Here is a 21,078-nt window from a genome sequence, read left to right on the forward strand (position 1 = left end):
TTCTATGTGACCATAAAAATGGGCTCTCGTTCGGTTCTGCACACTTATGACTGTGCTTGTAAACAAATTTTGCAACTCGCTAAAGCCCCGATGCTCTATCAAACTTCACATCCAACTCCGCTTTACAATTGCAAGGCGACAAAGGTCTTAACCTACGGGTGCGGTTATCCATAGTCAGTAACTTGCTGTTACGTTTTTCTTCCCGTGAACACACAAAACGCCTTCTGCGAACTATTTTTTTAGCACCATTATTCTTCTTGAACTTGAACTTTCTTACATTGAATCCCTCTTGTCGAGCATATTCATTATAAAAAGTATAAGCAGCTGCCTCAGACACAAATGTCTTCTCTATTACCTCCCAGTAAAAATCTCTTTTATCTTCTGCATCACTCTCATCTTCACCCTCTGATTCATTCTTTTTCTTACCAACTGATTTCACCTGCATGCTCAAATTGAAAACATTGAAAACATAAATAATTTTGTACGCCATGCCCGCGAGTCATACAACGAATAAATTCATAAATCTTACATGTCTTCTTCTAACAGGTTCTTCTATAGTCTCCAAGTCTAAGTCACCGTAATAGTCGTAAGAAGAACTATCGCCAACTAATACCTGAGCAAACAAGAAAGATTAACGGTCATGTCACGGCAAGATAAAATGCATTATTCATTTATTAAATACAAATTTAACATACATATGACCTACTATAATTACAAATATGCATACCTCGTCAACAAACCGGAGTCCAATCTATCATCATCATTTGGCTCATCCACAAATCACTCTGAATCTAATGCATTTTAAACCATGTAAACATCACTCCATATTTTTATGCAAACAAACATTAATTACTACAAACTCACATTATCAGTGTCAACATCTTCTTCTTGCTCTATATTATCATCTTCTAGATCAATACCATCTGCATCCATCTATTAGCAAAAATAAGCACAATCAGTATTTAACTACTTACATGCAAGTACTAAATAAAACTACTACTTTCGTTTCACTCACACTTTCGTCGACATCATCGTCTCCAGAAGTGTGTTCATCTTCAGGTGGTGCATTCTCGTTGGCAGACGTAAAATCCAATTCCTCTTCATCTGTATTTCCGCCATCGTACTCGATTAAACTTGAACTCAAATCTGAAACGTCCATCGCCTCTGCAAACCAAGAACCAAATAAGTACATTGCAAAAAAAAAATCATCAACATGCAAAGGGATTACAATCCACTACCTCGCAGAACCACCACGGAGCGCCAAACCCTAACGCCGCCTCTAGTAGGAGGAACAACCCTACGGCCGGCCTCGTCTGAACGCGAGACTTGATCAACGACGTTTCAAGCCGCCGTGCGATCCTCGCCCGCGTCCGCCCTTGCCCAGCCTCGTCGTCGCCGGATCCGCGTCCCGCCTCCACGAAAGCCGGCTGAGCCCTCAAAACGCAACCGCCCTACTCCGCCCTGCCCTCCCAACTCGTCCCTGCCGTCTCCCTCCCGATCGACAAATCTTCCAAACCCTAAGGACTAGCTATGGCGCACACGCAATGTTTCAAAAAAATTCCCCCGTAACCACCGCCTATCGCCGGCAACAGATCCACGTGATCGACGTAAATTTCGGGCCAAAGTGTGTTTATACTGCTGTGGGGCCGTCATCGACATGGATACGTACCTCATCTACGTGGCAACTGACGTGGAGTATAGTTATACACCGATAATACGGGTCCACCATGTCTTACGGGTATCCCACCTGAACGTCGTTCGCCGGGGGTACACCGGAGCACAGGCCCCGTTGGATCGTGGGTGTGAGCTAGACATGGTCCACCGACCACGCGACCAGTTCCCACCCATCATATCCATCTCCATCTGCTCTCCCATCTTCTTCCCGAGAGGCAGGATAGGGTTCACGGTGGCCGCCCCGACTACTCCCGTATTTGCCTTCATCCACCAACGGAGTCCACCCTGGAGGATGCCGACATAGTGGGAGCGGCTGGCGGGCATGGAGGTTGTGTCATGGCGGTAGACGTCGGCGCCGGGCAGATGCAGTAGGGGTGGCCGCGTCGCAGATCTTCCGCGTGAAGGCGAGGGAGAGGGGGCATTGATAGCGCGGCTCCCAGGTTGGACAAGCCCTAGACGTCGTAGCCGCCCTCACCTTGCTGGTCTCCTCTTCCCTGTCCGTCCTTGGCCTAGACCTCTATCCCGCACCCTCGCCAGAGCACAGGGTGGCGCCATTGCGGCAGAGCCAAGGACGGTCACTCTCCCCTCCACTGAGACCAGTGACGGCGAGGCTCGAGTTGTGGCACGGGGGACGCCGTTTCCTCCAGTTTCCAAGATCGCCAAAATCGTGCACCTGGCTGTGGAGAAAGAGGCGTGGAAGAGCAGCCGACGGCATGAGCAGGGACGCTCCATGGATTGCTACCTGCGCGCTGAGGAAAAAGAAATCGTGGCTACGATCACACCAGCTGCCACCACCCACTGGAGCAACCGCAGGATGACCAAGAATCTAACGGTGCTCCTCTTCCACCAGCGTTCACCATCTGTTGCTGCCCCTGTCGCCGCTCTCGGACCCGTCCCTTCATGCACATGCCTGATGCATCTCCACAGTGGTTTGCCTCCTTTCTCATTTTGCTTTGTTCCACCTTCATTCACTATGTACGCATTTGCCTCTTTGTTTCATTTCCGATCTTCCAGAGGTGTGCCAGTGTAGGTTTTGCCAAGTTCTAGTTGTATCAGTGCATCATATTAACCACATTATCTTCCCTGTTGCTTGGTTGATGGTAGTACGTTTTTCTTGATTTGGTGAAAAACTAAGTTCTCAAATGGCAAGCAACAAGTTGAGGTTTGTGCAAAGCTAGCAAGAAATGATCTCTGCTCAATACAGGTTGTACTAAAAAAAGGCCTGGATGATATATATCTACATGCCTATTTTATTTTGTATAGATGGATGTTTATTTCCATCTTTTCAGAAATCTATTTGTGAATTAATATTTGCATGGATCTGTACGTTGTAGGCTGTAGCATAATACATTAATCTTTACTTAGAAAAGCATTATTAATCTAAAGTTTGCTTAATTTTTTTGATATGTAACTTAGCCTGAATACTGTTGTAAAACTAGCAGCCCTTTAAACTTTTTGTTCGAGTTAACATTAGCAATATCAATTTGCCTAACTGACTAATTTGATTATCATTGTTGAGCACATCGCATAATAGTATGTAAGTTTGCATTTGTTTTTTCTTCAGTTCTAGAGAACTTAGAAGGTAGAAAAAAAATCAGTGTCACAGTTGTGGTGTTATTACTAATCTTCAGTCTGCTCATACATTTATTGAAGGTTTATCTGTTACACTACTAAAACTGTTGTAACTAGACCTCCTGAAGCAGAATTAAGCTCATGGAGGTCCATCGTAGAGGAACTTCTCAGCTTGTTTAGTTACTTGTCTTCTGCTTGGTTTCTCTTCTTAGTTTAAAAGTTGGTTCATACTCAATAAGTTTTCTTTCTGACATCATGCCCTGTCAATGGTAGCTAATTTCTCCGCAGTTGAATTTTTTAGTTGTTTTCCTTTGTTTCAGAATGCAGCTAGACATCTCCTTTACTAAATTAGAGGTTACTAAATGCCAATCCCTATCTGGTGTGTCAAACCTTATTGGTTCGTTGATTGATTCAGGTGTGAACCCTTGGTTTATATCTCTTTGGCTTCTAGGATTTTGTAAAAGCAATCAAACACCAACTACTTTGTTACAATTTGGTGGGACTTACATAAAAAAATCGACGAGATGAAGTTGTGTTTTCATTCACATAATGTTTGTGTCCCTTACAGTTTTGGTGAAATTTGTAGCTTAGAGAAATTCATCATTGCACAACCCTTTTATATTCCCCCATTTATATATAAAATGCTAAGCTGAGCCTTTTTATGCATGTTAGAGAGGTTGATCATTATGATTAGAAAATTTAAGTTGGATGTGCAAAACTTTATGATTAGAAAAATGCTCACCTTTAGCATTGACAGTTATGTGAAGCAATTTGTTTTGAAGAAATTAACATATTGGTTGTTGTTTTCCAAGTTGTTACTTTGTGAGAGTTCTCTACAACTTAGTTAAAATGTTGGCCATGGTGCTTATCTCTTTCAGTTAGGTCTTCTTTGTTGTGTGTTATCTCTGATATTTCATTCACTGGATGTTTTTTCTTTTTTGGTGAGCCTTTTGCGATTATATTAGCATGATAGCATATATTTCAATGCAAACGACGTGGAAACTTGAAAGAGCCAATATTGGTTTTGTATTACAATTTTTTTCACCCGTATGTATTCCACTGAAGTACTAAACACATGAGTATTGCATGGGTTGGTTTCTTTCCTTCTGTGAGAACTCTATTTTTTTCATCCCTGATGCATCTTCTATCTTCTGATTAGGTGACAATCACTGTAATTTTTGAGGTTTGTGTCAACCACCTGGATGGGCAATACTCAGTATGAACTTCAAACGTGAGCTATTTATCTCTCTTTCTCTTTTTAACGAGGTTGAGCTCTTTACCTTACCTCTTGCTATATACTTTTAGGTTTCAGATATACGTTGATAAGGAGGAAACTACGGTTAGTCATAGCAGGTGTGACTTGGTTTCAAACAGAAAGTTGTTGCAGAAATTACTGTATAAAAATTGGTGAATCTTGCTTAGAAGGAAACCCTCTTGGTTGTGATAGTCTTAGCAAGCAAATGAAACAAGACATGAGACCAATATTCACTTGCGCCGGGTGCCGACCTGGACGACCTGGTAGCGCCATTCTCGGCGGATGAGATTTGGGAGACGGTAAAGCAGCTGCCGGCGCACAAAGCCCCCGGCCCGGACGGATTCACCGCGGAATTCCTCCGTGCGTGTTGGAGCATCGTCAAGCACGACATCGTCGACGTCTTCCAGCAACTCTTCGAGCTTCGTGGCCGCGGTTTCCACCGCCTCAACCAAGCATTGTTGACCTTGCTCCCGAAGCGCGCCGACGCGAGCTCCCTCGGCGATTACCGGCCCATCAGCCTGATTCACCTGATCGCCAAGGTGTTCACGAAGATGCTCTCACTCCGGTTGGCGCCTAAGCTCGGACGGCTGATCAGCGCTAATCAGAACGCGTTCATACCGGGGCGGAGCCTGCACGATAACTTCGTGCTGGTCAAGCAGTCCGCGCGCCTGCTACATCAGCTGCGCGCGCCGCGCATTCTGCTCAAGCTCGATCTTGCGCGCGCCTTCGATACAGTGTCCTGGGCGTTCCTGTTCGAGGTGTTGCACGGATATGGCTTCAGCGACCTGTTCATCGATTGGCTTGCCATCCTGCTCTCCTCCTCCAGCACAAGAGTGCTCATAAACGGAGACCCTGGACCGCCCATTTGGCACCGGCGAGGCCTACGGCAGGGCGACCCTCTATCGCCCCAGCTCTTCGTCCTCACCGTCGATGCCCTCGGACGCCTGGTTCAGCGCGCCATTGACACGGGAATCCTGCAACCGCTCCATCCCCGCCGCCAGATCCCGGCGTTCTCTCTATATGCGGACGACGTCATCTTATTCTGCCACCCGACGGTGAGCGACGTGGCCGCAATCAAGGGGATTCTCGAGCTCTTTGGCCACGCCTCCGGGCTACATGTCAATTTTGGCAAGAGCTCTACATCCCTCCTGAATTGCGATACAGACAGTTTAGCGCCGGCGATCGAGCTACTGGGCTGCCCCGTCGTCGAGCTACCCCTCACCTACCTAGGGATTCCGCTTACGATTCGCCGCCCCACTGCTGCGCAGCTGCAGCCTCTCGTTGCTAAGATGGCGGCTGCATTGCCCACCTGGAAGGCCAAGCTCATGAACAAGGCTGGGAGGCTCGCTTTCGTCAAAGCTGTGCTAAGTGCGATCCCTCTCCACCAACTGTTGGTGTTAAATCCGCCTAAGAAGATCCTCAAGCAACTGCAACGGATTCAGCGTGCCTTCCTCTGGGAGGGCCGCAAAGAAGCCAATGGTGGCAGCTGCCACGTGAACTGGGATCGTGTTTGCCGACCTACCTCGCACGGTGGCCTGGGTGTGCCCGACATGGAGCGAACCGGCCTCGCCCTTCGCATGCGCTGGCAGTGGCTCTCCCGCACGGATGACCAGCGCGCATGGCACGGCCTCGACCTGCACTTCCCGGCAGCAGAGCGTGCGGTCTTCTTCGCGTCCACTTTGATGACCATCGGGGATGGGCGGACTGCCTTATTCTGGGAGGACCGATGGATTGGGGGGCGTGCCGTCAGCGAGCTTGCGCCGCAGCTGTACGATTGCGTCCCCAAGCGACGACGCAAGACCACGACAGTCGCAGCCGGGCTTGAGGCGAACAGCTGGGCCAGAGACATCCGCGGTGTGCTGGGCGTGCATGAGGTCGGCCAATACCTCTGCCTCTGGCAAGCCATCGCCCACACAGAGCTCACCGCCGACAGCGATCGCCTCGTCTGGAAGTGGTCTCCCGACGGCGTCTACTCCGTGCAATCATGCTACAAGGCCCTGTTCCATGGCTCGCTTCTTTCCCAGAGCTGCAAGTTAATTTGGAAGACTTGGGCGCCGCCGCGCGTCAAGTTTCACCATTGGCTTGCAGCACAGGACAGATGCTGGACCGCTGACCGCCTGGCACGCCGAGGACTGCAGCACCATGCCAAGTGTGTGCTCTGTGACCAGCTACCCGAGACGATGCACCACCTCACCATGACCTGCCCCTTCTCCCGGCAAGTTTGGCATGAGGTCCTGGCCTGGCTTAGACTGCCTTGTCAAGTGCCGAGCGGCGAGGCTAGCCTCACCGACTGGTGGATCGACGCACACGAGACCTGCCGAAACCAATGCGCAAGGGGCTCGCCACCGTCACCCTGCTGACCCCGTGGATGATCTGGAAGCATAGGAATGAGTGCGTCTTCGATAGGGCGACACCTTCTGTGCAAAACTTGCTTCACAAGATCAAGGATGAGGCCAGGATGTGGGCTACCGCTGGGGCCAAGGGCCTAAGGGATGTTTGGCCAACAACCTGGGATGTACACTGATTTGTTTTCCTTCTTCTTTTGGCTCGCTGGTGGCTTCCTAGGAGGCTTGTAAATTCAAACTCTACCTTTTCAATGCAATGAAACGCAATAGTCTATTGCGTTTTCTCGAAAAGACCAATATTCACGAAGAGATCTCGCCCAACTACTCATCAAGATTGCGATGGTCATCGTCAGTTAGTAGTATTTTCAAGAATCTTATTCATTTGCTTATTAAATCTGTTAGTCAACGCAAGAAACTGGGGTTGTTACTTGGAAGACCTATTTTCCCTTCCTGCTTCTGTACATGACTTTTTTTTTTGCAAATTAGCAGCTGTACTTAAAAGTCCTGATAAATTTATATGCTCAATGAGATTAACCATGAAAAGAAGGCTTGGAATACAAATACATATAGTAATAATTATATTCCAGGATATCATAGAAACTATTGGGTGGCAAGTTATGAACTTACTGGTTTCTAGATATTATTTATCCTCGACACTATCAGAAAAATATGGCTTTATGCATACCATATAAAAGCAGCCAAGGCTCAATAAAAAATAAAATTTAATTCACCATCTGTTTCTAAATGTAAGGCGCAGTTTGATCTTGAGCTTTTAGCGACAATTAATGTTCAGATAGCATAATGTTATGTTACTAAAAATTGTTGCCGTTCATATTCAGATTTCAGAAGCAGTTCTTAATTGTGAAATGATACGGTTGGTTACCACTACCATCTGCTTTTCATCTCTTACTGTAGTCGTCTGTACCAAGTAAGAAAGAATAAACTAGCTGCAATGATATATTCCTCTGTTTTTTCTACTTTTTCCCCAAATTATTTCTCAGCGTTGAGAATTAATACCACAGGTACCATGATTTGTATGCCACTCAGGTGTGCTGGACTACTGGCTGATGGTGATGGTCCAAAAGCAAGAGTTTATTTTCTGAACCCGCAAGGTCAAACCAGCAACATGTGAGAGTGTTTCTGTATTACCATGCATGATTGCAAATAATGTTCTGTAGCAAGCGGAGTCTTATAAATTTGACGCTTTTTTTTTGAGAAAGCTATAAAATTGTTGTTAGCAACATGTTGTGGAGAGTGGTTTCACATGATATGTATGCCACTCAGGTGTAAAGCTGTAAATGTTGGTCAGCTGTAAGTCTTCTGAGGGCCTGAGGCTATCTGCCACCGCCTTGTGTCTGCCTCCTTGGCTGCCGCCCTGCAACTGTTTTGCTGCTCGATGGTGGGCTTGCGTGTGTTCGACCCAGATGTCACGCGGTGCTTCATTGGGATGGCCACACATCGAAGAACGCACACAGAGCTAAAGAGAGCACCTTGGAGGCCCAACCACATCGTTTCCCTTACGGCGGAGCAACCTGCCCGGCCTCATCTTGCTCCATGTGGGATTTGAGTGGCCGTGAAGGGGTTGCTCAGGCAGACAGCCAACGGTCGTCGAGGCGCCGTGGGAGGAACTCGAGGCTGGGGTTAGGGGTCGTGGAGCTAGCCTGTGGAGAGGAGCAACAAGGATGGACGGCTCTGCGGCAGCTCTGAGGAGAGGAAGGCATTGACTGGGTGAAAAGATACGGACCAACAGAGGAGGCACATATCTTCCACAGAGTGCGCAAGGAAAAGAGAATAGGGCGTCACTCTACTGCATGTGAGTTCGTTGCGCTGCTGGGAATGAGAAGGATGGGTAAAAATGAGAGGTCCTTCATCGTTGTCGCTGGGCAATTTTCCCATTGTCGCTAGTGATTTGGGCACCGATGGCTAGGACTGTGTCATTGCTCATTGAGGAAAGGCTTCATCATTGTCGCTGAGCAGATAAGTTTCTCTCCCAATTTTCCCATTGTTGCTACTGATTTGGGCACCGATGGCTAGGACTGTGTCATTGCTCATTGAAGAAGGCTGCATACCAATATCTAAAAGCTAAGCTTGATTAGTCTTCATGTTCGTTTGATACAGCTTTTCTGAGCAGTACCAAAAACTATGCATCAAATACATGTAAATTATTTCTTTCCTCTGGCTCATGTTGTAAATTGGCTCAAACGCTTCAACTCTTGCATTTGCCCTGGTTGCCTTATATTATGAATCTGTCTGGCAGCTATTCCATCGGATGAAGTTTGCCATTTCAGTAGTAAATGCAAAATTATGCATTAAATCTGGTAGACATTTGTCACTTGTGTGATATATTATGTAAATGCACGCTGAAAAAAATATTTTCTTTCTGAGTAAACACATTATTTAAATGTTCTGGTTGGATTCAGCAGAATATGAAGCTTTCCCGTTACATGTGGATCAATCATTATACTTTACTACAAATCTCTTATATGTTGCCTTGTATTGAACCATTTAAACTACTAGATGATACCCCGCGCGTTGCGGCGGGAAAGTTTTACAGCAAGTGTTCAATTGCAATCGTTATACTACCATAGTAAAATCACATGTTCGGTATAGTACCCTTCAGAATGATTACACTATGATATTGTGTTATAAATGACGCAGGAGAAACTCAAGAACAACAGACACATCCCCAAGACGCTCATCCATGTATGAAGCTGCAGTGGCCGTTGGACAGCTCTTGTTTTTTCAAAAGAGATGCCACCACCATCGAACCCATCCACGATGATGCCGCTAGGGCCAAGAAGCCTTGGGGAACGACATAGGGTGGTTGAGATTTGCTGACAATGTGTATCCTGAGTTCGAGTGACATTGAGCCAGTTGGTCCAAGTAACTCGACTTTGAGTGTGGCAAAGCCTTGCCCTTAGAGAGAGGTGTTGAGGGCCAAAGCACCATCAATGATATCTTGTAACATCTAGGTATATAATTCTTGTACCATATAAATAAATATAAAGAGAAGTACTCAAAACAATATTTTTGCTGGGTTGATAATACCAGAAGAACTTAATCAAGATGTTTAAATAGATCATTTATAAAGAAAAATCTCGTAGTATTTCTATTCGGTATAAATGAAGATTGACATAGTCTCCTTGCACTGCTCCAAATCTCCATAGTACACAAAAATTATTGAAAGATTATCCCTGCAAGAAAACTACTGAAATGTTAGGATGGAGGAGAATATTTGATACACCAGTGGATTGATGCAAGTTGGAAGATGAATATTAATCATTGTTAGAATTTGTGACAAAGTGGAAATATAAGACCGGACGCCAAAGTTGTAGAAATTGTCCCAACATGAGAAAGTATTTTTTTATCGTACCAACATGAGAAAGTATAAAAGTCTAGTACTTGCACCTGAACTTTTATGTGTGCACAGAAAGGCGTTTAAAAATAACAGTGAATTGTTGGGTGATCTCAGTGGCCATGGCGTGATAGTAAAGATGGTTGCACTCACAACTCTCGCTGAAACCGTAGTTTGCAGATTTAGTTGATAGAGTTGGCCTCGCCTTGTTTCTTGGACACCTCGCTCTCACCACCTTGCTATCTGACCAAGGTGCATGAATCTCTCATATTCAAGAGATAGGCGACATCTGAAAAACTTAAAAGTCAGTAAATAAAACTTAAAAGTCAGTAAATACCTCGCATACACATAAATCAGCTGAACTATATCCATGGATGGGAGAACTAACCTTCCAGACCACAAATCTTATGCACGATGTCGAAGACTGAACCAATGCCTTAAGATGACATGGAATTTTAGCGTACAAATAAGAAGAAGAAGATTGGACCTTGTAATAGATCCAATTGTACAAATTAACAACCAGGTAAGTGCCTAGGCAAACGTGTTGCTGAAATTTTGAGGATCTAACAGTAGGATATACCATGTGCAAGAGAAGTCAATTCTAACAGACCAAGTTTTGGAGGCTGTAAATTTTATCAAATACTGAATGTGCATGACGTGAAATATCAACAGTTGCCATGTGCAACAGAAATCAATTCTAACACGCCAAGTTTTGGAGGCTTGAAATTTTATCAAACACCGAATTTGCATGACGTGAAGCAGCAATAGTGGACCTGAAAATGCGAAACAAAAGGTAAAAAATTCAGGCATCTATACACTGAATGTGCATGACGTGAATCAGCAATAGTGGACCTGAAAATGCAAAACAGAAGGTAAAAAAATTCAGGCATCTATTATCAATGTATCCACTGCTTACATGAACACCTACCCAAGCATAACCAACTTCTCCAAATGAGATCTGCAAAAACCAATGAGAAATCATGTAGTGGGCACACGTGACTGCAATGTAAACACACAAATCCGTTCAAACAAATTGAACACACAGACGCAAGGGGCGACGTAGAGTATGCTGAGTGGGTAGAGGTTAGAAAATACATAAATAAACTTTCGGATATCACCACAACTGTGGCTGAAGATGTAGTTAATCGTTCGTGGTGTCGATCCGAGAGAAGAATCTGTCGATGATTTTGCCGACACAGTTGAGGATGTCGAAGGGAACAACAGAGAGATCTATTTACGTTAGCTTCGATTGGTGCTTGTAGGATCGAGGAAGCAGACGTATAGCCAGAAGCCAGAGCAGCATATTGCGAGTTGAGATGAAATCGTGAGGTGGGAGGTGGAGCGATTTATGGAATGTGGAGAGGTGTCTTTTCAGTTTCAGAACGCGAAGATAATTACTGCTGCATGATCAATAAATTAGGAAACAGAAACATCAAAGGATGACTTGGGGCAATTATTTAGGAAGTAATATTTGTTTAGCTGGAGTGGCAATTTGATGACACATGTCAAGCTATGATTGCTCAAATATGCTTGATGAGGTGGATAGGCTGCATGTGAAGAAAAATGAGATCAACTATTAAGAATAGAAAGATTAGCAGCAGTTAGATACATTGAAATATCGTACAACCGAAGGTGTAATTGATAATCATTGCATCAATTTTTTGGGCATACGTACAACATATATCACTTTGAATTAAGGGGCTACTTAGAGGGCAAAGAAAACTAAACGTGTTATGATGGTAGCGCAACCGAATAAAGATGCAAGTCATGTCACGAAATGCCCAAACAAATTGCAGGCGGCGCGGTGAAGCGCGCTTGGCGTCTAGTTGGCTCTCTACCCTTATAGTCTCTATAATATTTGGAAGTGGAGGTAATATTATGGAATAATTTCATTTTTTTTCTTTTGTGGAAGGGGAACTCCGCTCAGTGCGCAGGGCCGTTCTGGGCTTCTCTTGCCGGCCCTAACGTTGCGCAGGCCCGTAAGGCCGTAGGCCTCTTCACCGTCACGCGGGTTCCTCCGCCCCGCGTCGCATCCCAACAACCGACCGCCACGGCGCCACGGCGCCACCGTCATCGACCGGGGAGCCAACTACTCTCCCGCAGTGGTGCCCCAGCATCATCGACCTGGGTCTCCAGGAGGGCGCGGATTAAGTGCTGCGGCGCGCGGCCGAGTCGAGGAACTGCCCGCTGACGGCGAGCGGCGAGGGTTAGGTATGTCATGTGGTTGCATTCCCGGCGTGGCTCAGGTACCAACTCGCGCATACTCACATAGTAATAATACCAACGCGCTTAATTTTGTGATAAATGCTCAGTCTCAGAGGATTTGGTAAAAGAAACAAGTACGTAGTGATTTGAATCCACAACCTTGGGAGAGTGATTGGGGAATTCTTAAGCAGCAGTATGTAAGACCACTTGTTTTAGGATTGACAACAATAAACCACCGAGTTCTGACCTAGAGGAGGATGATTCATACTTAAAAAGCACTAGTGGTGGTGACTAAATTGCAGTGTACAGAAACAACCAAATGACGGCACCGGTAAGCAAATTGCCAAACTTTGCCCAAGCAGATGCAAAGATAACTTAGTAGGGCATTGGCCTTTCACCGTCCAGATAAGGTGCTCATTTCTGACATCCCACCAGTATAACCTGACTGGGAGGAGCTCCCTTCGTTGTTCGCTCCAGATATCCTCAGCTGGAACTGCCTTCGAACTTCAGTATCCATGGGGTTCCCAGGTTGAGGGGTTGCAGAAACAGTCTGATTTTCGCTTGAAACTGCTGGCAACAACGCTTTGAGCCTTGACACTACCTCGGTCATGGTCGGCCTGCCGATGGCTGCGTTTTCGACGCAGTTCATGGCAAGGTCTACCACACCTTGCAGGGAATTGGCGTCGTACTGATCCAACAGCCTTTTGTCAACAATATCGTGAACACCGCCCTTAGCTATCTTTTGGCGCACCCAATTTGGCAGGTGGACGGTTTGAGGGTCCATGAATACCGGGGGTTGGCCGGTGATGATCTCCAAAAGCACGATGCCGAAGCTGTAAACGTCTGTCTTGGCAGTGACTTGGAATGTTGCATGGTACTCAGGGTCGACGTAGCCAACGGTGCCAGCGGCAACAGTAGATATGTGTGTGTGAGCATCATTGAAAGCACGAGAAAGCCCAAAATCAGATATTATCCCCACCAGATTCTTGTCCAGAAGGATGTTGGGGGTTTTCACATCTCTATGAACTATTGATGGGGTGCATGACTCATGTAGATACTCTAGTCCTGTAGTTCATTGGAATTACTTTTTGAACACACACATACATACATGACCTAAAGGTAAGCACATAACTGAAACACGGACCTTGTGCAGCATCAAGAGCAATATGAAGTCGCTGTTCCCAATTCAAACTATAGTCATGTACTGCATTAAGACATAATGACTTAATGTAAGTGCTGTTTCATATGTTCATGAAAGCACAAATACTATGTTTACAAATTTTTGAATTTTTTCAAGCTAAGAAATGATTGTTACACAAGCAATTAATCATAGCATCAATCTAAACCTGCATACAGGCACTTTGATCTTTGAAAGTTCTTTGCATTTCCTTCTCTTTACTAGAGTGATTTTTACAACAAGAAACCAAAATTATTGTAGTATCCTTGGAATATGCACGTCTCTTGATGTTTATTCTTACTGGCACTGAAGGATGTAGACATTTCTGAATTCTGACTACCATTACAATTATAATCTAGGCAATCATCTGAATATTTGACATGAAAATCTAGTTGTAACGAGAAAAATTGTTTACACTAACATGTCAAAACCAGACCAAGTTGATTTTAAATGTTTTTTCTAATACTTTGGGCTAGGTCCTCTCAATTTTTTATATCATTCTGAGAGGCACAGTGTATTGGTAAAAATGGAAAGTAGGTGGTTCCCAAGTTTTTAATGAAAGCTGTCTGTGTATGGGTCGATCTCTGAGTATTTGTTGGTTTTGTAGGAAATAAACTCTGAATTGGTTTTGCTGAATAGATTTTTGGTTGCGTTGATTTTATTGAATTAAAAGTGCAATTGGGGTCTGTTAAAATTGAAATACAAGTTAGTGATCGTAAAAAACTGCACTATTCCCTATAGAAACTTTGAGGAAAGTATTGAGAAAAACCTCCTCTTAACAGTTGTTGAAGATTTCCTCTGGGCATGAAGTCATAAACGAGTGCTAGGCACTTCTTGTTTTGGCAATATCCTTCCAAAGTCACAAGATTCTTGTGATGAACTTTGGACAAGGTTTGCACCTGCAGCAGCAGACAAGGTTTGGCCCATTGCATCCTGTTTTTAGTTGTCGTGCAGATTTATTGTATTCCTTCTATTGACGAAAGTAAGGTTTTGCCTAGTTGGTGTGTGTTATACCTCAGGGAGGAAGTCTGTTGACTCTGCTATTGATGTCTCCACAAGCACCTTAACAGCTACTTCATTGCCGTTTTCCAGTATGCCATGATAAACAATACCGAAACCTCCTTTTCCAATGATTGATTGGAAGTCGTTGGTAATGAGCTTCAGTTCTGCGTACGTGAATCTTCTGATGTCAATATGCAGGGGAGTTTCTTCTTCGTACATAGCATAATCCTCATGATCTCCTAGCTTGCCTGCAAAGTAAAGTTGTGTTTGACATGAAAGTAAGGTATGAAGCTGCTATCTAGTGTCTACCACCGCATTGATAGCAGGAATTTTAGAGTGTAGGGCTTTGTTTTACCTTTGCAATATAACTTCCAGAGTATGCACATCACTACTAGGATGGATACCAGTACCACAGGAACTATCACTATGGTGAGGGTGTTCTTCTTCTTCTTATTTGAGCAGTATGCACCTTTGAATTTTGAGCATAAGGGATTGCCTTCTAATCTAGTGACCCAATTCCAGGATATGTAGAACATATCAGCACAAAAGATCTTAGCTATTATACAATTGTAATTGTGGCATGCATCCATTTTCTGACATAACAAACCTGCTAATAGTGCTTTTGAACATCTATACAATGTAAAATGTTACCGTTGGAGGCGCGGAATTGGTCATATGAGGACAAGCAATCACAACATGGCACCTATATTGGTTAACGAGCACCGGCGGAGCTACGTGAGGGCCAAACCGGGCCATGGCCCGCCCAGCTTTGGAGCAAAGCTATAAATACCTACGCGTAAGCCGAGCCCACCAGCAGTACCGCAGCCGTCCATTCCCCTGAGCGTTCGTGATTCAGTTCATTGTCTCGTATTCTCGGCAGCCATGGCATAGTTTAGGGCAGCAGCGCTGAGGTTCAGCAATAATGCACGAGCATCATCGATGGCTCGATTCAGCTAAGGACGAGCGCGAGCCTCCAGCAGCAATTAGCGGTGCCGATCCAACGAGGGCGCCCAGCCCCCAAACCCCATGCCAGACGATGAACTGTCGACCCAGCACACCGAATCCTCTATAATTTTGCTGTAACTGTAAGACCACGCTGGTAATTTACTTCCATCAAATTTTACTTCACGGCACCATTCTCAAGAGCGATAAATACACCTATGGAGATGGCAATCATGGCATTGTAGATTCTAGAAGTATATTCGACCTGAAAGCTGATTTTCCTTGTACAGTTTATTTTGTTTGAGATATATATGCATTTTCTAAACCAATATGAAACATGTACCAGTGCTGACTAATGCCTACAAAATTAGCTTTGCTTAGCTTGGCCCGCCCAGTTATTTGTTCCAAGCTCCGCCACTGTTAACGAGGTTCAGCAATCTTACCTATATCCCTGGGCATGCTTAACGAGCATTCCTCCCCATGTACTAATCAACATAGTACAATCGACAACAAACCTGTCAGGCTAACAGACGCATTAGACCACCGCTGCCACGGCCGGTGCGGCCACCCCTGCCACATGCGTCACACCGTCCCCTCGTGATCTTGTGTCTCAACCTTTTGTGTAGTCAATTTTGGCTACCCCGCGGCGCCATTATATATTAGGCCTAGGTTACACTAGTTCGACTCGAACACGTAACCTACCGCTAATTACAACTCCAACTATAGCACAACTCGTACTCATATTCTTTTTTTACCGTGAAACCGTTGGGGAAAACCACTATGGTATTTTCTATATTAATAAACGCCAAAAGGCAATTTACACATGATTACATGGGGGAGAAAAGAAACTCGAGGCGAAAAAACTACTATTTTTCTCTTTTTTGTATAACCAAAGTGGAATACTACAACGAACCTAGCCACTCAGCTAGGGGCGCTTTATGCACACGCTTAACCCTGCAAATAACAAAGTTGAGATCTAACTTGAAGACTAGCTTCCACATCTGAAAATTTGGCATTTTCCTTTCAAATATTTTTTGCATTTCTGCTCTTCCATATACCCCACAACGCATAAGTAGCAACTTCAAAATACTTCGGTCCTTGGAAATTGTGCTTCCAAGGACACATATCTAGTAACTCGTACACATATTCGGCACATATCTCAACACAAAAGAAGAAACTAAGATGTTCATAAATCACATGCAGTTACTAATAGAGACATATCTGCCTCTCATGGTTAAAGCTTATAGATGATAGATCATTTACAGTTACTAGATGCTAGTACATGTAACTGAGGACATGTTTGGATTAATACATCGTACCACATACCTGTGGTTGACACACTTATTCCGGCACCCAAATTGGCCCCATGACTTAGTCAAAATTTGGCAAGAGTTCGGGGCTGTTTGGTTTGAGGCTAAGTTTGCCTAAGGTTACCACACCTATGGTTAGGCAAGTTTGACCAATTTAGGTGAGTGTTTGGTTCAAGCCACACTTTAGGTAAGATGGTTTTTGCCACTATAAGGGCCCACATTGCATACACTCATATCGTGTGGCAAAATGCCGTTAGGCTTGCCAACTAGTGGCTCTAATTTTCTTGAATTAACCTTAGGAAACTTTGGCAAACAATCTGTGGAAAGGTATATCATTTTTAGCCCTGTAACCAAGTGGCTCCAATATTGACAAGTGGGGTTGTTGTGGCATGGTGCTACAAGAGTACAGCAAGTCACAAATATTGCACAAACGAAACAGTGGCCAGAGAAATTCGAACTTGTGTAATTCTAGTTTGGCAAAGTGTGGGTATGGATCAAACTTTGATTATCAAAGGTTTCTTAGCCTATGCATTTGCGTTATATGCTTAAAGGGTGTTGCATTTCAGACTTTTCATTTCTGTTGTAGTTGTTTAGTTTGATCAGAGAAAGAAAGACAGCAAAGAATCATGCAGTTGCGCATGCCAAACCTTAAGTCAAGCAGACCGGCCTGAGATCTTCGAAGAATAGAATTAGGGATTGGTCCATCGAGCTGGTTATTTGACAAGTTGCTGTAAAATAATTGTTAAATCATTCATCTAAAATTTGTATCAGCAACCGAAGATGTAATCAGCAGACTTACAGAACTTTGAGTGAGTTTAGTTGATAGTCTGGAATAGCTCCTGTCAAATTGTTATTTGATAAATCCCTAAAAATGATTTATGCTTAGGGTCACAAGAGATGTCAACAGAATCTCATTTAGGGCACTAATATCATGTGATAGGCATCACTTACAAGTTTTCCAGTGCTACCATGTTCATGAATGATACGGCTATTACACCTGTCAGTCCGTTGGTAGACAGATTTCTGCAAAACAACTAATTTTAATAAAGGTCTTACTAATTTATTGATAGCATGGAGATAACAAGTACTTTCAAGATCATGTAAATATCTTTGTGTGGTTCAGTTTTGCACTAAATTACCTGTGTTTTCGAGATCTAAGCCAGTATGACATGTGGCTAAGTGTCTCTATAGTGATTTATGTATAAAGCAAGCACATATGTTCAGCACTTCAAAATGGTGCTTTTGTGGAGCGTTAGATTTCTTGGAGTTGGTACAATGCACTTCAAAGGTTAAAAAATATTGAACTCCCTGTTATGTCTTACACTGTTACAATCCTTGGATTCTGGTTGCTCTTGGAGTAGTCGCAAGTCAAATCTTCCCAGGAAAACTCTCTTGGGGAGCATGGATCTCCTTTCCAGCTTGTTCGTGCCAAATTGTGGTGCGTCTTAATTCGTTCCATGTAATTGACTACAACAGCAGAAGACAGCGGGAACAAATATGGACAGCATAAGGAAGCTGTATAAATTGGGTATGACTATTTATATTTATTTAAAAGATGAAAATATCATCTTAAGAAGTTGCACCATCATCTGCAAATATTATATTTTCGTATAACTGATTAAATTGTACTGATCCATTTATCGACAATGGTCTTCCCACGGCACACTAGCTTAGTTGATCTTTAGAAGATTGTTTACTCTGGACTTGAGTCTGCAACTGAATTAGTTGGTTGATAAACTTGGTCCTATTACTTTAGTGAAGATCGTGACAGTGTCAAATGGAGTTGGGAATCTTCAGGTGTCTAGATAGTGAGACCTCGGTCATTAGCATTGGCAACTGCATCATGATCATGTGAACATGCTACACACATACATGACAAATGTGTAAAACACGTGGGGCATGTACATTAATCTTACCATCGTTAGGGTCAGTGGTGAGATTCTCCATTCGAACAGGCGAGTACACCTCGAACGCGTTGATGAGCGGTGCAAGACTCGAGCTGGGCGTCCTGTTCAAGAATACGTATGAAGAGGCGTTCTCCATGAACTGCCCGCTATAGTACTTGCTCTCCACCTGGAATAACGATGGGGAGAAGTCCGAGAACATTAGAACATTGTTGATGTAGATGCTGAACCTCCTGTTTGGGTTTCTCTCGTTGATCTCAGCGAAGTGAAAGATCGGGAGAAAAAGCTGCAGGTTATTGGTGAGATTGCGACCCTCTGCTATGCTGAAACCCATGGAGGAGAAGTTCGTGTCTAAGGTTGAGGCATTCTGCAAGATGGCTGACGGCACACTGAAGGCGTCGTTGTTGGGGGGACTCTTCACTACGTTCTTGGTATTCAAGCTGAACCAGGGGTAGGAGTAGTCGATTGTCAAAGACCAGCTCTGCCAGAAGCGGTCATAATTGTCAATAGGGTATCTGCATCGCACACATAAAGAAAAACTGGTAAATAGGTAGCACAGTACACTACTCTTTTGCTCTTTACTAAAAGTTATTTGCTATGGGATCTAGCAATCCCAAACTTCTTGTTGCATTCGAGATTTACTATTACTTTGTGTTAGAAGCAATTGCAGGATTCAGAATATAAAGTAGCAAAACACTCTAAAATGCAAGCTAGCAATAGGAATTAAAACCATTGATAAGCATAATTCAAATCTAATCCAAAACTAGTACAGATGGCAGCCTTGACTCACCTTGTGATAAAGTCTGCGGCGTTGCCAAATCTGTACCGTTGAAAGCAGCTGATTGAAACAGAAGTATTAACAAAAGGGTACATTGCATCTTCAAGTGGCCTCAGCTCCAACGAAGATATGAAAGGAATCCCTGAACCGAAGTTTATTAGGCAGACGGACACGGAGTCGCTCGGAGCAATGGTGAGCACCTCCTTCCATATCATGTTTGATGGATCCGAATTTGATAAGTTCACCGCCTCCCAGAAATTGACGCCTATATGGAGCCCAAACAGAAACAAGGACCCATCCAGAGTCTTGTTCAACCTATCATAGTTGCCGTAAGTAAAAGTGGCCCTCAATAAATACTTCTTACTGATTTTGGATGGCAGTGTGTAGCAATTCCTTGAGCCGTCAGGGAAGCTCCTCAGGGTTTGTTGCTGGTGATTGGCAACACCAGCCATGAACTCTGGTAAAATCTCGTGGTTAAGACCACCGCCGACAAAGTCACCGTCAGAATTGTAGAGTAATTTTAAGGTGTTGTCGACATAGTCACTGCTGTTTGTCCATCCACAATCGATGCTTACGAACCCTGCATAATGGAGAGTATGTATCAGTTTTGTGTGCTTCAAGTTTATGCAATGACCACGATATGTACCATATGCAGCAGTTAATTATTTGTTGATTTCCAAGATTTCAATTTTGCGAGATCTATTAAGTTCTGTGCTGAAGTAAACTGAACTGTGCACGCAGATGAAGCAGAGAGCTTAAAGAGGCGCAGGATCCTAGTAGGATATGCATTACCAGAAGCAGACTGGCTGTGGACTTGAATCGTCGTGACCAGGATGACCAGCAACGCCAATATGCATGTCAGTTTTGTACTTGCCGAGCAACTGAAGCTGATCACCATGGTACTCCGGTTCCTGCAATGTTTGGAAGCAAGGACATCCTACACCTACTATGAGCGACTTGTGCAGTTATATATCAGAGAGAAACAACTAGCAGAGTTTGATTTGGATATTTTACAAAAGATTTTTTTTTCCGAATAGTGATTTTTTTTAGTAATGGGTTGAATGGCAGAAGCAGAGAAGATACATAAGGATTGCTTCTTCATTTGGTAATTACCTGGTCCTGAAAAAAAAATAGGCGAGTTGCATTTGTTTAAAGAAAAGAAATTTAACTTTCCAAGGAGCTTGCATGTCAACTATCGCGCTATCGGGCAACTACGCATAGCGCGTACTACCATCAGCGTGATAACGAAGTCCGCTGTGCTAAACTTAAAAGAAACCTAGCGAAGTGTAGTTTATTAGTACAGGAAGAAGGACAAGTAGTACGGACAATTTGCACGCGACCATTTCGACGATGCTGCGCCAAAGTCCAGCATGACCAAACAGGCTGACATAAGAACGAGAGAGACCACGCGCATTGTAAATCAAGAAGTAGACCGGCCCGGCCCGGCCCACTTCTTCGCCTCCTACTACCTCCCCAGTTCCCACAGTGCCCGATGCTCCAAAAAAAAAAAAAAGAAGGTTCCCACAGTGACGCCGATCGTGAAACCCAATCTCAGGCCT

At 44.2% G+C, this 21,078-nt stretch overlaps 1 protein-coding gene across 1 annotated transcript; it reads right to left on the bottom strand.

Moving 5' to 3' along the window:
- Positions 1-12,800: 12,800 nt before the first annotated feature.
- Positions 12,801-20,417, bottom strand: LOC124668686 (putative leucine-rich repeat receptor-like protein kinase At2g19210). The gene is made up of 12 exons (XM_047205777.1): positions 20,312-20,417; positions 19,532-20,099; positions 18,754-19,256; positions 18,160-18,304; positions 17,789-17,860; positions 17,637-17,702; positions 17,485-17,565; positions 14,941-15,089; positions 14,598-14,833; positions 14,353-14,482; positions 13,551-13,610; positions 12,801-13,471 (listed from the first exon to the last, which is right to left on the bottom strand). Exons 1-12 carry the CDS (start codon positions 20,415-20,417, stop codon positions 12,801-12,803), a joined length of 2,787 nt encoding a protein of 928 aa, XP_047061733.1.
- Between the last annotated feature and the right edge of the window lie 661 nt (positions 20,418-21,078).

The sequence above is a fragment of the Lolium rigidum genome, chromosome 6 (genome assembly GCF_022539505.1).
Source record: "Lolium rigidum isolate FL_2022 chromosome 6, APGP_CSIRO_Lrig_0.1, whole genome shotgun sequence".
NCBI classification, from domain to species: Eukaryota; Viridiplantae; Streptophyta; class Magnoliopsida; order Poales; family Poaceae; genus Lolium; species Lolium rigidum.